Raw genomic sequence first — 18,160 nt, forward strand, 5'->3', positions numbered from 1 at the left:
ATATTAAAGCGACAGCAGGTGCAAAATTACAAAACTCTGAAGCAGGGAATGGCTTGGCAGACCGTTGTTCTCTCCTGATCCCTCCTGACGGATTTTTGTCTACCTCTGATTTTCTTTGTGTCCATCCCACCAATTCCGGTGGTCTCGGGCAAATGCCAGTCCAATAAAGGGAGAAATTTCAGAGATGAATTCTTCTGCGTCTCTTTCCGTTATACGTGTGATGTCTTATCCTTCATATTTTGTTCTGACATGTGTTTGTAAGTCACCATGGCATTTTCTGGCCACACACTGAGTTTGTTTCCTCAACTTGGCTCTTATCAAATTTACAAGGGGATAAAACTAAACTGAGACTAAAGTTACACTGAAATAACAATGCTTCTCTTTACTCTGTGTTGCCTCTGAAGTATAAAACCCAGTGGGAAACATAATCAGGTTTGTCTGCAACAATCCAGCATCACTCAGCGTGAAACTAAAGGTGACGGTCTTAAAAAATAAGAACCAGATTTTTTTTGCTTTCCAGGAGTTCTGTTATCCTCGCTTATTGTGGATGCAAAGACCTGATACGGCCACTTGTAAGACAACACATTTATGGTTATTCCTGACATACAACAGTGCAACAGACACATTACATAGTTATCTATGATGTGCATAGATAACTATGTAATGTGGAAAAGGACAGAATTTCTTCTGAATTTCCACTTTCATTGTGTGATATTTCATCTGTGATATTTCATTTCCCAACATTTTTACATGGCACAGTTTAACAAACCCATAATACGATCATATAAACTGCAATATTGAATAAAACAAGGAGTCAAACAGAAAAACAAACAAACCAAAAATGGTTTTAAATCCTGATTTGTATCAGCTACCTGTTAACCTATATTAGTTCCTTTCAGATTAATCAAAGTTTCCTTTAGTTGTTCTTCTAACTCTCTGATCAATACAATCGATAGAACTCCACTCCGTTCTATTGATTAAATTTAACCTGATTCAGTCCACCCAATGCTTTCACTCACTGTATGCGCAAACTGTCTAGTTATGATACCCAGTAACACTTCAACGAGTTACCAATACAACTCAGACACAATGAATTTGTCTTGAAAGATGCTATATAAATAAAACTGTACTTTTATTTACTTTCTTTACTCACTTTTTATGTTATTGCAATAACACTTTTTACACTGTTTTTAACACAAAAGAATTATCCTCATTCAAAAGTCATGTAAGAACCTTATTGGCTTACGGAATGTTGATGTTATTTAAAAAATTCATACAAAAACATGACCTCATTCAAAAATGTCATGTGACAACCTCATTGGCTTATGGAATTCTGATGTCACAGGCTTCTGAAGCTTTGATCCTTTGAAGCTTTGATTTTAGTCCATTATTTGCAGCACTTGTGTTAGCAGCATTCAAACGTTCACCAGTAAAGCATTTTCAAACATTTGGATCCTTTTCGTACTCACGGTATACAGACTGCAACATGTCTCAGAAAGAGCAAGAAAGACAAGAAGCTGACCCCAGCTCTATTCCATGGTTTGAGTCCCTAGACCCTTATATCAGCTCTCTTCCTTGGGATGAACAGGTAGAATTAGAGGAAACGAGATTGGAAGAAATGGAGAATGAAAATCTCATGAACAGAGAAAAGATTAAGATCCTGACAGAAGAAAATGAGAGAAAGAGCGCTGAATTAGAAAAATTATCCTACCAGCTTCAGGAAAGGGAAGGAATCATTGAGGAGAAACAATGTGCTCTCCAAGATAAGAAGAATCATGAGCTCCAAGAAAAGCTTGATGAAGCTCTGGAAAAAATTAAAGATCTGCTCCAAAAGGAGAAAAAAGAGAGCATTAAAGGGGATAAAATGCTCAAGAAAAATCAGGAGCTCCAAGAAAAGCTTGATGGAGCTCTGGAAAAAATTAAAGATCTGCTCCAAAAGGAGAAAAAAGAGAGCATTAAAGGGGATAAAATGCTCAAGAAAAATCAAGAGCTCCAAGAAAAGCTTGATGGAGCTCTGGAAAAAAATAAAGATCTGCTCCAAAAGGAGAAAAAAGAGAGCATAAAACAGGAAAACATGGTCAAGAAGAATCAGGAGCTCCAAGAGAAGCTTGACGATGCTCTGGAAAAACTGAAAGAAATCCACCAAGAAGAGAAGCAACAGTCCACACAGCAGAGAGACATGCAGAGCAAACTCCAAGCCATGGAGGAAAAGTACAAAGCGCTGCAGGTGAAACATGATAAAACTCTGCACAAAAGTCAACAGTTGCTTCAAGACAAGAAGCAAATGGAAATGAAACAGAAAGAAATGGACTCCAAGCTTGACGAGATGGAGGAAAAACACAGATTGCTCCAAATTAAGCTTGAGAAAACAGTGCACAGAAATAAAGAAATCATTCAAGAGAGAGAGCAACAAGAAATGCTCGAGAAAGAAACAGACTCCGAGCTTGAAGTCTTGGAGGAAAAACTGAAAATGATGCAAATAACTCTTGAGGAAACAGTGCTCAAAAATAAAGAGATGCTTCACGAGAAAGACCAACAGAAAATACATCAGGAAGAAATGGATTGCAAGCTGAGGAACATCGAGAAACAAAATGAAGGCTTGCAAGTAATACTCGATGAAGCTCTGGAGAGAAATAAGGAGATCCACCAAGATAAGAAACAAGAGCCCGTAGAGCAGAGAGACATGCAGAGCAAACTCCAAGCCATGGAGGAAAAATACAAAGCTCTGCAGGTGAAGCATGACAAAACTCTGCACAAAAGTCAACAGTTGCTTCAAGACAAGAAGAAAATGGAAATGAAACAGAAGGAAATGGACTCCAAGCTTGACCAGATGGAGGAAAAACACAGATTGCTCCAAATCAGGCTTGATAAAAAAGCGCACGGAAATAAAGAGCTGCTTCAAGAAAAAGACCAACAGAAAATACAACAGGAATCAGAAAAACTTAATCTCCAGAGGAAAAATCAAGCACTCCAAGAATTGTATAACGAAACAAAGTACAAAACAACTGTACTGGAAGGAGAAAAGAAGAAACTGGAAAATCAATGCTCAGTGATGCAGAGTAGCATCAATGAGATGCTGAAAAAAACCACCGAACTTGAGGAACTTTCTAAGACCTTGAAGCACAAAAACACTGAAATCCAGGCGCAAAAGCAAGAACAACAGAAAACACATAAAGACCTGCAGGATAGACTTCAAAAAATCCAGAAGAGAAACCAGCAGCTGGAAGACATGCACACAGATGTGCACAATGCAAAGCGAATAGAGGAGGCAACAGTTAAAGAACTGAAAGACAAGCTTAAAGAAAAACAAGAACAATTAGAAGACATGGTGAAAAGATGCAACAAACTTGAGAAAGCAAATGCAGAAACAATCGATGAGCTGAAAACCCTCATCATTGAGAAAAAAGTGCTCGTGGAAGAGTATCTGAAAATGAAGAAAAAACGCTTCCACTGGTTCTGGAGGAGGGGCACTGCTGCTTCTCACCTGATGTAACCTCGTCTTCCTCCACCTCTATTCCATCTTCATTTCCCCCCTTCCCCTTCCCCTCCCTCCTTTTTCCTTTTTCACCCCCCGACCAGTCCCGGCAGTTGACTGACCCCTCCTGAGCCTGGTTCTGCCATAGGTTTCTCCTTTAGGTTTCTTTCACTTTAAAATGAGTTTTTCCTATCCACTGTCGCCTGGTGCTTGCTCAGAGGGGATTGTTGGGGTTTTCTCTCCTCTCTCTCTTTCCTTCTTTCTTTCCCCCCCTTTCCCCCCTTCTGCCTTTTCCTTTACCCAATAAACACAATTGCCCACATTTTACATGTGTTTGAAAAATGTCTTCATTCAAACAATAATTCATCTTAGGTATAAAAACAAGAAATAGGTAATAGCTGCATGTGTGTTTGTGTGTGTGCATAATATACATACTTGTTTCCCAGAAAGAATGAATACTAGATGGATAGAGACAGGTTTTAAAGACTAGAAATGAAAACATGTGAGTCCTGTCTTTAAATAAAAATATATAATTCCCTATATTCCTATCTATTCCAAACAACGGTAATAAGTAACAAAGTTTCAAATTTGTCTTTCACTTTGACTCTTAATTTACTAACCATGAACAAGAGTTCAGAGGTCAAATGTGGCACGATACCTTAAATCTTTCTATGATACTTTCTGTATGTGGACCAGAGATGGGCAACACCGCATAGTCTGATTTCTTTTTTCAAGTAACGAGTAAAGTAAAAGATTACTATTGCAAAAAAGATCATCAGATTACTGTTACTTTCCCGTAAGCAGGCTACATTACTGTGTTACTAATCCTCGTCATTTTCTTCGTGAGAGTGTCTCATGACAATGACGTACGAGCGTGCGACGTCCGTGGCAGCAACAGACGTGTGTAGATCAACAAAGGATAATATGGAGTGCAGGAGAGAGTACGACCATGCAGGGTTTAAAGCTCACTTTGAGTTTGATTCCGTAAAAAGTGACAAAAACATTGAAAACATACAGTAGTGAAGTTCTTAGCTCCCTGTTTTAGCTCTGCCGTCCGCTGCTGTAACCCTGCCTGAGAGGCACATCGTCACCAACTCATGATTTATCAGCATAGCTGGACTAACAATAACCTAAGCCCAGTCCCACCTGCAGGGCTGTAGCCTCCTCTCTCAGAGTCATGGTTTCAGCAGTGAGAGCATCAATGAGCCTCTGCTGCTCTTTCAGCTCCTCCTCCAGTTTTCTCCTCTCCTGTGCCTCCTTCATCTTCCCTCTAACACATTACAGGCAGACAGTGATTTAAACACATATAGCAGACTGCAAATATTTGCATCAAAGCAAACCTGCGCTAAAATTTAAAAACTGATTCTATTTATTTACAAATGTGAAGACCCCTGAAAAAGATAAGAACTGTGCTTCAGCATATTTACATGAGACTTTCAGCATTAGTGATGCTAAATCAGTAATAGTAACAAACATTTTACAGATCAAGCATTTCTAAAATGTGCTTTTGCTGCTATCTAAAGATTTCAAACTTGGAATTCATGTCTCCTTGCATCCCCATCAATGACATGACTTTTTAAATAAAACCAACATTTAATAAGAAATGAGTGTATCCTATATCCTATAAGCTAAAAGATGCAGTGACAATGGTAACACAGTCTTATTTTTTGTTTATGTGAGTAAAGCCTGCATGGATTATCTTTAGTTTGAATAATAATTTCCAAAAGCTTGTGTGACAAAACCTTTTTTGATATCCGGCAGTACCTTTTTAAGGATGTGCACCAAACGTCCCAGTGTAGAGACCAAGGCCAAAGAAAATCCAGTGTGGCTTTGTGTCCTGTGCTTTTTGGGACTCTGTGCAGATGTTGGTGCTGTAACAGGGCTCAGTGCAACCAAATCCAGCTCCACCTGACCCAACATGGCCTGCAGCAGGCCCAGACTGGACTGATCCCCGCTGAGAGAGGCAACAGGGGAGCCGTCCAGCTCTGAACCCTGGGAAACACACTTCCTGGCTCTGCTGGTGTGATTACCGATCCAGTCTGTTCAGCTCATCTTCAAACAGAGTATTTCATTTTGGAGAAAATCCATCCCTTGCAGATATTACCTGACTTGCTCTGAGGCGGATCAGGATTAAGAACCTGAGAAACCAGGACTGATGTTTCCTCTCTGAACAGCCACGGTGGCATTGAGAGCTGAAATGACATTAGATAAGTGTTTATGTTCACCTCTAATGCCAGATATATAATAAACGATTTCAAAGAAAGTTCACATCAGCTGTGTTTTTTAAGCCGTTTCTTCTGCAAACCACTTTGCAACCAACCTTCTTTTTCAATTTGCCAATTACTTCTATGTGGACGCTGGGTTTGGAACTACAGTGCTGGGAATCCTTGATTTGAACATTTTAAGGTTCAGGTATTTAATATGTAACTGTAGTTAGATTTGTTCTCAGGAATTGAAGAAACAACAGAAAACAAAAAAGTACAGCAAAAAATACTGACAACAAAACTTAACACTAATTTTGGCCATCATATAATCCACAAATGTGACTTTTTAAATCTTGTCGTTTTTACAGTTTGGGACCAGAAACCTTTGTCCGGGAGGAAGAAAACGATTCACACTGTGTGAAGGATCATCAAGAAAAATTAAACCAGCTGACCGCTGTAACTGTCTGGTTTACAGAAAATTTCAGCTGTGGTTCTCCAATCAGCCTTTTAGACCACTTAACAATCTGAGAGGGTTTCTGCTCTTTTCAGATAACTATCCAAACCACAACACCAAGGAAAAGGACAAAACAGATTCATTAAAAGCACGGTGAAATAAAACCATCATGGTTTTATCAACGTGGAAACAAAAAAGCCTTCTTAAACACAGGAGCCGCTGGAGCCCCTTTCTGCACACAGCTTTAGTGTTTGCTTTGAAATTCAGCTTTGAATCAAAAGGGAGATATTTATAACACTGAACACTTTCCACATTTTGACTGCACACTCCTAAGTTAGAGGCAGGGTAACGATGCTGTAAAGCATGGCCCGCTTTACCTAAATAAATAAAGAGGGCCACAATTAGTAACCGACACATAGTGTTGTATTAAATGAAACTCAGTAAGAAATTGTCTGGAAATTGCCTCCCCCTGCAGGCCATAACAAAAACTTCACTATCATGGGACCACCTTCTTGCTCCTTTCTTAACCTCAGGCTATCCATGTTTGCACATGGAAGTGTGGGATATCCCAGAACACAGATGGATTAATAATTTTCTTTGACCAAAGGTCTCCTGCCTATATGATAAACTGGTAATGGTCAATCTCCAAAAGTTAATTCTGTTCATCTGGACGTAGCGTTTTCAGTGGGAGAAACGCTTCGTCACTCATCCGTCTTAGCTGACTGCAGGTTTCCCCAAAAGATGGTAATGGTCAGGTTTTGCTTTCCCCTCCACCACTCAGGAGAAGATACAGGAGTGTAACAGTATGATAATTTGGCTCAGTGATAAAACACCCAGGACTTAATTACCTGCAGCGCAAACACAGCACAGGTTGAGAATAAATGAACGATGTGACATATTTTCAGTGCCTACCAAACAAACCTGAGCGCTGCATTGCGATGAGGTGTGCAAGCCAGCAGGTGCAGGTGGAGTGGCTAATTTCGGAACAAACAGTGATGGAGCTTCTCCTTCGCACTTCACACAGACACATTTACTCTGCTGGAGAATATTCAGGCAGAGCAGGATGTGCTGCCACTTTTTAAAACATAATTTGCTCGACGAGAGTTCTGTTGAGCAAACACGCAGCTCATTTAAACACAGCTGAATTATCCTGATGTTTCAGCCCTCTGCTGGGGTCCAATTGAAGGTAATAAATTAGAAAACATTCTCTTCAGTGTCCGCTGTTCTCACTTTATGGCTATTAAACATCACAAATAGTTTAATTATATTTGTTTCCTAAATGCCTACTCACTTTCTACAGAATTTATTATCACCACACTGTGAGACCTGGATTTGATAAATATGGGAAGGACCTCAGGTTTTATGAATGTAGTGTACCAAATGCCTACTACCTGAAATCTAAATCTTTGGCTGTGTCTGTCCTTCCAGTGTTCTCCTTGCTTCAGTCAGAAGTTAGAGCACACATCACCGGCTTCTGCTGTCCAAATTTGTTTGGTTGTGTGCCGGTTTTTCACAGAGGGGCCAGCGTCAGTGCATCACTACATGCTGCATTTCGGTTTGCTGGCTAGTAGCAGCAGCAGCTACGCTCAGATGATCAAGCTAAATTTCTGACACTGTCACAGTTTTATTCCACACCACACACTGTGATGCAGGACCAGGACTGAATTATAGGAACTGAGGTGAGATGACAAAGCTTTGAGAGCAGCTCCATGAAAATATAAATATATCAGTGTTATCCTTCAGCCTCTTAGTAGCTGCACATATAGAATAAATTTCAAAATCCTGCATCACCTCAGTCTCAAGTGACAAGACTTGGCATCAGACCTCGAGGTCAAGGTCACGAAGATGCAAACTTTTCGAGACTTGTACTAGATGTATCTATGGTATCAATTTGAAAATACAACATTGTATTTGCAAACCTGGGCGTCCATAGCATGCAGGCAGGTGGCAAGTTCAAGGTGGGATCCTTGACCTTTAAAAGGAAGCAGGAAACAAACAGAAGATAACTGACTGAAGATGAGCTCGAGCATGATCACAGACAGTGAAGCACAGAAGACAGAAGCACGTGAAGGGATATAAATCTGTCTAATTAAGAAGCAGAAACCACTGTGAGTCTATTTCAACCTCGTTAGTTTAATATTAAAGCGACAGCAGGTGCAAAATTACAAAACTCTGAAGCAGAGAATGGCTTGGCAGACCGTTGTTCTCTCCTGACGGATTTTTGTCTACCTCTGATTTTCTTTGTGTCCATCCCACCAATTCCGGTGGTCTCGGGCAAATGCCAGTTCAATAAAGGGAGAAATTTCAGAGATGAATTCTTCTGCGTCTCTTTCCGTTATACGTGTGATGTCTTATCCTTCATATTTTGTTCTGACATGTGTTTGTAAGCCACCATGGCATTTTCTGGCCACACACTGAGTTTGTTTCCTCAATTTGGCTCTTATCAAACTTACAAGGGGATAAAACTAAACTGAGACTAAAGTAACACTGAAACAACAATGCTTCTCTTTACTCTGTGTTGCCTCTGAAGTATAAAACCCAGTGGGAAACATAATCAGGTTTGTCTGCAACAAACCAGCATCACTCAGCGTGAAACTAAAGGTGACTGTCTTAAAAACAAGAACCAGATTTCTTTTGCTTTCCAGGAGTTCTGTTATCCTCGCTTATTGTGGATGCAAAGACCTGATACAGTTGTTTGTAAGACAACACATTTATGGTTATTCCTGACATACAAAGTGTGCAACAGACACATTACATAGTTATCTATGATGTGCATAAATGAGGAAAAGGACAGAATTTCTTCTGAATTTCCACTTTCATTGATTTCCACCTGTGATGTTTCATTTCCCAGCATTTTCACATGGCACAGTTTAACAAACCCATAATACGATCATATAAACTGCAATATTGAATAAAACAAGGAGTCAAACAGAAAAACAAACAAACCAAAAATGGTTTTAAATCCTGATTTGTATCAGCTACCTGTTAACCTATATTAGTTCCTTTCAGATTAATCAAAGTTTCCTTTAGTTGTTCTTCTAACTCTCTGATCAATACAATCGATAGAACTCCACTCCGTTCTATTGATTAAATTTAACCTGATTCAGTCCACCCAATGCTTTCACTCACTGTATGCGCAAACTGTCTAGTTATGATACCCAGTAACACTTCAACGAGTTACCAATACAACTCAGACACAATGAATTTGTCTTGAAAGGTGCTATATAAATAAAACTGTACTTTTATTTACTTTCTTTACTCACTTTTTATGTTATTGCAATAACACTTTTTACACTGTTTTTAACACAAAAGAATTATCCTCATTCAAAAGTCATGTAAGAACCTCATTAGCTTACGGAATGTTGATGTTATTTAAAAAATTCATACAAAAACATGACCTCATTCAAAAATGTCATGTGACAACCTCATTGGCTTATGGAATTCTGATGTCACAGGCTTCTAGGGCTTTGATCCTTTGAAGCTTTGATTTTAGTCCGTTATTTGCAGCACTTGTGTTAGCAGCATTCAAACGTTCACCAGTAAAGCATTTTCAAACATTTGGATCCTTTTCGTACTCACGGTATACAGACTGCAACATGTCTCAGAAAGAGCAAGAAAGACAAGAAGCTGACCCCAGCTCTATTCCATGGTATGAGTCCCTAGACCCTTATATCAGCTCTCTTCCTTGGGATGAACAGGTAGAATTAGAGGAAACGCGATTGGAAGAAATGGAGAATGAAAATCTCATGAACAGAGAAAAGATTAAGATCCTGACAGAAGAAAACGAGAGAAAGAGCGCTGAATTAGAAAAATTATCCTACCAGCTTCAGGAAAGGGAAGGAATCATTGAGGAGAAACAATGTGCTCTCCAAGATAAGAAGAATCACGAGCTCCAAGAAAAGCTTGATGAAGCTCTGGAAAAAATTAAAGATCTGCTCCAAAAGGAGAAAAAAGAGAGCATTAAAGGGGATAAAATGCTCAAGAAAAATCAGGAGCTCCAAGAAAAGCTTGATGGAGCTCTGGAAAAAATTAAAGATCTGCTCCAAAAGGAGAAAAAAGAGAGCATTAAAGGGGATAAAATGCTCAAGAAAAATCAAGAGCTCCAAGAAAAGCTTGATGGAGCTCTGGAAAAAAATAAAGATCTGCTCCAAAAGGAGAAAAAAGAGAGCATAAAACAGGAAAACATGGTCAAGAAGAATCAGGAGCTCCAAGAGAAGCTTGACGATGCTCTGGAAAAACTGAAAGAAATTCACCAAGAAGAGAAGCAACAGTCCACACAGCAGAGAGACATGCAGAGCAAACTCCAAGCCATGGAGGAAAAGTACAAAGCGCTGCAGGTGAAACATGATAAAACTCTGCACAAAAGTCAACAGTTGCTTCAAGACAAGAAGCAAATGGAAATGAAACAGAAAGAAATGGACTCCAAGCTTGACGAGATGGAGGAAAAACACAGATTGCTCCAAATCAAGCTTGAGAAAACAGTGCACAGAAATAAAGAAATCATTCAAGAGAGAGAGCAACAAGAAATTCTCGAGAAAGAAACAGACTCCGAGCTTGAAGTCTTGGAGGAAAAACTGAAAATGATGCAAATAACTCTTGAGGAAACAGTGCTCAAAAATAAAGAGATGCTTCACGAGAAAGACCAAAAGAAAATACATCAGGAAGAAATGGATTGCAAGCTGAGGAACATCGAGAAACAAAATGAAGGCTTGCAAGTAATGCTTGATGAAGCTCTGGAGAGAAACAACGAGTTTCTTCACGAGAAAGACCAACAGAAAATACAACAGGAAGAAATGGATTGCAAGCTGAGGAACATCGAGAAACAAAATGAAGGCTTGCAAGTGATGCTTGATGAAGCTCTGGAGAGAAATAAGGAGATCCTCCAAGACAAGAAACAAGAGCGCGTAGAGCAGAGAGACCTGCAGAGCAAACTCCAAGCCATGGAGGAAAAATACAAAGCTCTGCAGGTGAAACATGATAAAACTCTGCACAAAAGTCAACAGTTGCTTCAAGACAAGAAGAAAATGGAAATGAAACAGAAGGAAATGGACTCCAAGCTTGACCAGATGGAGGAAAAACACAGATTGCTTCAAGTCAGGCTCGATAAAAAAGTGCACAGAAATAAAGAGTTCATTCAAGAGAGAGAGCAACAAGGAATGCTCGAGAAAGAAACGGACCGCAAGTTTGAAGTCTTGGAGGAAAAATGCAAAATGCTCCAAATAACTCTTGAGGAAACACTCCTCAAAAATAAAGAGATGCTTCACGAGAAAGACCAACAGAAAATACAACAGGAAGAAATGGATTGCAAGCTGAGGAACATCGAGAAACAAAATGAAGGCTTGCAAGTAATACTCGATGAAGCTCTGGAGAGAAATAAGGAGATCCACCAAGATAAGAAACAAGAGCCCGTAGAGCAGAGAGACATGCAGAGCAAACTCCAAGCCATGGAGGAAAAATACAAAGCTCTGCAGGTGAAGCATGACAAAACTCTGCACAAAAGTCAACAGTTGCTTCAAGACAAGAAGAAAATGGAAATGAAACAGAAGGAAATGGACTCCAAGCTTGACCAGATGGAGGAAAAACACAGATCGCTCCAAATCAGGCTTGATAAAAAAGCGCACGGAAATAAAGAGCTGCTTCAAGAAAAAGACCAACAGAAAATACAACAGGAAGCAGAAAAACTTAATCTCCAGAGGAAAAATCAAGCACTCCAAGAATTGTATAACGAAACAAAGTACAAAACAACTGTACTGGAAGGAGAAAAGAAGAAACTGGAAAATCAATGCTCAGTGATGCAGAGTAGCATCAATGAGATGCTGAGAAAAACCACCGAACTTGAGGAACTTTCTAAGACCTTGAAGCACAAAAACACTGAAATCCAGGCGCAAAAGCAAGAACAACAAAAAACACATAAAGACCTGCAGGATAGACTTCAAAAAATCCAGAAGAGAAACCAGCAGCTGGAAGACATGCACACAGATGTGCACAATGCAAAGCGAATAGAGGAGGCAACAGTTAAAGAACTGAAAGACAAGCTTAAAGAAAAACAAGAACAATTAGAAGACATGGTGAACAGATGCAACAAACTTGAGAAAGCAAACGCAGAAACAATCGATGAGCTGAAAACCCTCATCATTGAGAAAAAAGTGCTCGTGGAAGAGTATCTGAAAATGAAGAAAAAACGCTTCCACTGGTTCTGGAGGAGGGGCACTGCTGCTTCTCACCTGATGTAACCTCGTCTTCCTCCACCTCTATTCCATCTTCATTTCCCCCCTTCCCCTTCCCCTCCCTCCTTTTTCCTTTTTCACCCCCCGACCAGTCCCGGCAGTTGACTGACCCCTCCTGAGCCTGGTTCTGCCATAGGTTTCTCTTTTAGGTTTGGTTCACTTTAAAAGGAGTTTTTCCTATCCACTGTCGCCTGGTGCTTGCTCAGAGGGGATTGTTGGGGTTTTCTCTCCTCTCTCTCTTTCCTTCTTTCTATCCCCCCTTTCCCCCCCTTCTGCCTTTTCCTTTACCCAATAAACACAATTGCCCACATTTTACATGTGTTTGAAAAATGTCTTCATTCAAACAATAATTCATCTTAGGTATAAAAACAAGAAATAGGTAATAGCTGCATGTGTGTTTGTGTGTGTGCATAATATACATACTTGTTTCCCAGAAAGAATGAATACTAGATGGATAGAGACAGGTTTTAAAGACTAGAAATGAAAACATGTGAGTCCTGTCTTTAAATAAAAATACATAATTCCCTATATTCCTATCTATTCCAAACAACGGTAATAAGTAACAAAGTTTCAAATTTGTCTTTCACTTTGACTCTTAATTTACTAACCATGAACAAGAGTTCAGAGGTCAAATGTGGCACGATACCTTAAATCTTTCTATGATACTTTCTGTATGTGGACCAGAGATGGGCAACACCGCATAGTCTGATTTCTTTTTTCAAGTAACGAGTAAAGTAAAAGATTACTATTGCAAAAAAGATCATCAGATTACTGTTACTTTCCCGTAAGCAGGCTACATTACTGTGTTACTAATCCTCGTCATTTTCTTCGTGAGAGTGTCTCATGACAATGACGTACGAGCGTGCGACGTCCGTGGCAGCAACAGACGTGTGTAGATCAACAAAGGATAATATGGAGTGCAGGAGAGAGTACGACCATGCAGGGTTTAAAGCTCACTTTGAGTTTGATTCCGTAAAAAGTGACAAAAACATTGAAAACATACAGTAGTGAAGTTCTTAGCTCCCTGTTTTAGCTCTGCCGTCCGCTGCTGTAACCCTGCCTGAGAGGCACATCGTCACCAACTCATGATTTATCAGCATAGCTGGACTAACAATAACCTAAGCCCAGTCCCACCTGCAGGGCTGTAGCCTCCTCTCTCAGAGTCATGGTTTCAGCAGTGAGAGCATCAATGAGCCTCTGCTGCTCTTTCAGCTCCTCCTCCAGTTTTCTCCTCTCCTGTGCCTCCTTCATCTTCCCTCTAACACATTACAGGCAGACAGTGATTTAAACACATATAGCAGACTGCAAATATTTGCATCAAAGCAAACCTGCGCTAAAATTTAAAAACTGATTCTATTTATTTACAAATGTGAAGACCCCTGAAAAAGATAAGAACTGTGCTTCAGCATATTTACATGAGACTTTCAGCATTAGTGATGCTAAATCAGTAATAGTAACAAACATTTTACAGATCAAGCATTTCTAAAATGTGCTTTTGCTGCTATCTAAAGATTTCAAACTTGGAATTCATGTCTCCTTGCATCCCCATCAATGACATGACTTTTTAAATAAAACCAACATTTAATAAGAAATGAGTGTATCCTATATCCTATAAGCTAAAAGATGCAGTGACAATGGTAACACAGTCTTATTTTTTGTTTATGTGAGTAAAGCCTGCATGGATTATCTTTAGTTTGAATAATAATTTCCAAAAGCTTGTGTGACAAAACCTTTTTTGATATCCGGCAGTACCTTTTTAAGGATGTGCACCAAACATCCCAGTGTAGAGACCAAGGCCAAAGAAAATCCAGTGTGGCTTTGTGTCCTGTGCTTTTTGGGACTCTGTGCAGATGTTGGTGCTGTAACAGGGCTCAGTGCAACCAAATCCAGCTCCACCTGACCCAACATGGCCTGCAGCAGGCCCAGACTGGACTGATCCCCGCTGAGAGAGGCAACAGGGGAGCCGTCCAGCTCTGAACCCTGGGAAACACACTTCCTGGCTCTGCTGGTGTGATTACCGATCCAGTCTGTTCAGCTCATCTTCAAACAGAGTATTTCATTTTGGAGAAAATCCATCCCTTGCAGATATTACCTGACTTGCTCTGAGGCGGATCAGGATTAAGAACCTGAGAAACCAGGACTGATGTTTCCTCTCTGAACAGCCACGGTGGCATTGAGAGCTGAAATGACATTAGATAAGTGTTTATGTTCACCTCTAATGCCAGATATATAATAAACGATTTCAAAGAAAGTTCACATCAGCTGTGTTTTTTAAGCCGTTTCTTCTGCAAACCACTTTGCAACCAACCTTCTTTTTCAATTTGCCAATTACTTCTATGTGGACGCTGGGTTTGGAACTACAGTGCTGGGAATCCTTGATTTGAACATTTTAAGGTTCAGGTATTTAATATGTAACTGTAGTTAGATTTGTTCTCAGGAATTGAAGAAACAACAGAAAACATAAAAGTACAGCAAAAAATACTGACAACAAAACTTAACACTAATTTTGGCCATCATATAATCCACAAATGTGACTTTTTAAATCTTGTCGTTTTTACAGTTTGGGACCAGAAACCTTTGTCCGGGAGGAAGAAAACGATTCACACTGTGTGAAGGATCATCAAGAAAATTAAACCAGCTGACCGCTGTAACTGTCTGGTTTACAGAAAATTTCAGCTGTGGTTCTCCAATCAGCCTTTTAGACCACTTAACAATCTGAGAGGGTTTCTGCTCTTTTCAGATAACTATCCAAACCACAACACCAAGGAAAAGGACAAAACAGATTCATTAAAAGCACGGTGAAATAAAACCATCATGGTTTTATCAACGTGGAAACAAAAAAGCCTTCTTAAACACAGGAGCCGCTGGAGCCCCTTTCTGCACACAGCTTTAGTGTTTGCTTTGAAATTCAGCTTTGAATCAAAAGGGAGATATTTATAACACTGAACACTTTCCACATTTTGACTGCACACTCCTAAGTTAGAGGCAGGGTAACGATGCTGTAAAGCATGGCCCGCTTTACCTAAATAAATAAAGAGGGCCACAATTAGTAACCGACACATAGTGTTGTATTAAATGAAACTCAGTAAGAAATTGTCTGGAAATTGCCTCCCCCTGCAGGCCATAACAAAAACTTCACTATCATGGGACCACCTTCTTGCTCCTTTCTTAACCTCAGGCTATCCATGTTTGCACATGGAAGTGTGGGATATCCCAGAACACAGATGGATTAATAATTTTCTTTGACCAAAGGTCTCCTGCCTATATGATAAACTGGTAATGGTCAATCTCCAAAAGTTAATTATGTTCATCTGGACGTAGCGTTTTCAGTGGGAGAAACGCTTCGTCACTCATCCGTCTTAGCTGACTGCAGGTTTCCCCAAAAGATGGTAATGGTCAGGTTTTGCTTTCCCCTCCAGCACTCAGGAGAAGATACAGGAGTGTAACAGTATGATAATTTGGCTCAGTGATAAAACACCCAGGACTTAATTACCTGCAGCGCAAACACAGCACAGGTTGAGAATAAATGAACAATGTGACATATTTTCAGTGCCTACCAAACAAACCTGAGCGCTGCATTGCGATGAGGTGTGCAAGCCAGCAGGTGCAGGTGGAGTGGCTAATTTCGGAACAAACAGTGATGGAGCTTCTCCTTCGCACTTCACACAGACACATTTACTCTGCTGGAGAATATTCAGGCAGAGCAGGATGTGCTGCCACTTTTTAAAACATAATTTGCTCGACGAGAGTTCTGTTGAGCAAACACGCAGCTCATTTAAACACAGCTGAATTATCCTGATGTTTCAGCCCTCTGCTGGGGTCCAATTGAAGGTAATAAATTAGAAAACATTCTCTTCAGTGTCCGCTGTTCTCACTTTATGGCTATTAAACATCACAAATAGTTTAATTATATTTGTTTCCTAAATGCCTACTCACTTTCTACAGAATTTATTATCACCACACTGTGAGACCTGGATTTGATAAATATGGGAAGGACCTCAGGTTTTATGAATGTAGTGTACCAAATGCCTACTACCTGAAATCTAAATCTTTGGCTGTGTCTGTCCTTCCAGTGTTCTCCTTGCTTCAGTCAGAAGTTAGAGCACACATCACCGGCTTCTGCTGTCCAAATTTGTTTGGTTGTGTGCCGGTTTTTCACAGAGGGGCCAGCGTCAGTGCATCACTACATGCTGCATTTCGGTTTGCTGGCTAGTAGCAGCAGCAGCTACGCTCAGATGATCAAGCTAAATTTCTGACACTGTCACAGTTTTATTCCACACCACACACTGTGATGCAGGACCAGGACTGAATTATAGGAACTGAGGTGAGATGACAAAGCTTTGAGAGCAGCTCCATGAAAATATAAATATATCAGTGTTATCCTTCAGCCTCTTAGTAGCTGCACATATAGAATAAATTTCAAAATCCTGCATCACCTCAGTCTCAAGTGACAAGACTTGGCATCAGACCTCGAGGTCAAGGTCACGAAGATGCAAACTTTTCGAGACTTGTACTAGATGTATCTATGGTATCAATTTGAAAATACAACATTGTATTTGCAAACCTGGGCGTCCATAGCATGCAGGCAGGTGGCAAGTTCAAGGTGGGATCCTTGACCTTTAAAAGGAAGCAGGAAACAAACAGAAGATAACTGACTGAAGATGAGCTCGAGCATGATCACAGACAGTGAAGCACAGAAGACAGAAGCACGTGAAGGGATATAAATCTGTCTAATTAAGAAGCAGAAACCACTGTGAGTCTATTTCAACCTCGTTAGTTTAATATTAAAGCGACAGCAGGTGCAAAATTACAAAACTCTGAAGCAGAGAATGGCTTGGCAGACCGTTGTTCTCTCCTGACGGATTTTTGTCTACCTCTGATTTTCTTTGTGTCCATCCCACCAATTCCGGTGGTCTCGGGCAAATGCCAGTTCAATAAAGGGAGAAATTTCAGAGATGAATTCTTCTGCGTCTCTTTCCGTTATACGTGTGATGTCTTATCCTTCATATTTTGTTCTGACATGTGTTTGTAAGCCACCATGGCATTTTCTGGCCACACACTGAGTTTGTTTCCTCAATTTGGCTCTTATCAAACTTACAAGGGGATAAAACTAAACTGAGACTAAAGTTACACTGAAACAACAATGCTTCTCTTTACTCTGTGTTGCCTCTGAAGTATAAAACCCAGTGGGAAACATAATCAGGTTTGTCTGCAACAAACCAGCATCACTCAGCGTGAAACTAAAGGTGACTGTCTTAAAAACAAGAACCAGATTTCTTTTGCTTTCCAGGAGTTCTGTTATCCTCGCTTATTGTGGATGCAAAGACCTGATACAGTTGTTTGTAAGACAACACATTTATGGTTATTCCTGACATACAAAGTGTGCAACAGACACATTACATAGTTATCTATGATGTGCATAAATGAGGAAAAGGACAGAATTTCTTCTGAATTTCCACTTTCATTGATTTCCACCTGTGATGTTTCATTTCCCAGCATTTTCACATGGCACAGTTTAACAAACCCATAATACGATCATATAAACTGCAATATTGAATAAAACAAGGAGTCAAACAGAAAAACAAACAAACCAAAAATGGTTTTAAATCCTGATTTGTATCAGCTACCTGTTAACCTATATTAGTTCCTTTCAGATTAATCAAAGTTTCCTTTAGTTGTTCTTCTAACTCTCTGATCAATACAATCGATAGAACTCCACTCCGTTCTATTGATTAAATTTAACCTGATTCAGTCCACCCAATGCTTTCACTCACTGTATGCGCAAACTGTCTAGTTATGA

General features: G+C 39.9%; 1 protein-coding gene across 1 annotated transcript; it reads right to left on the minus strand.

Annotated features, from left to right (window-relative positions):
- Positions 1–4,770: 4,770 nt before the first annotated feature.
- LOC146524461 (spindle and centriole-associated protein 1-like) lies at positions 4,771–14,918 on the minus strand. The gene is made up of 4 exons (XM_085132561.1): positions 14,453–14,918; positions 13,495–14,387; positions 5,580–5,667; positions 4,771–5,514 (listed from the first exon to the last, which is right to left on the minus strand). The coding sequence occupies exons 2-4, from the start codon at positions 13,609–13,611 to the stop codon at positions 5,177–5,179; spliced, it is 543 nt and encodes a 180-aa protein (XP_084988687.1). The 5' UTR covers positions 13,612–14,387; positions 14,453–14,918; the 3' UTR covers positions 4,771–5,176.
- Between the last annotated feature and the right edge of the window lie 3,242 nt (positions 14,919–18,160).

This window comes from Neolamprologus multifasciatus, chromosome 2, assembly GCF_963576455.1.
Source record: "Neolamprologus multifasciatus chromosome 2, fNeoMul1.2, whole genome shotgun sequence".
NCBI classification, from domain to species: Eukaryota; Metazoa; Chordata; class Actinopteri; order Cichliformes; family Cichlidae; genus Neolamprologus; species Neolamprologus multifasciatus.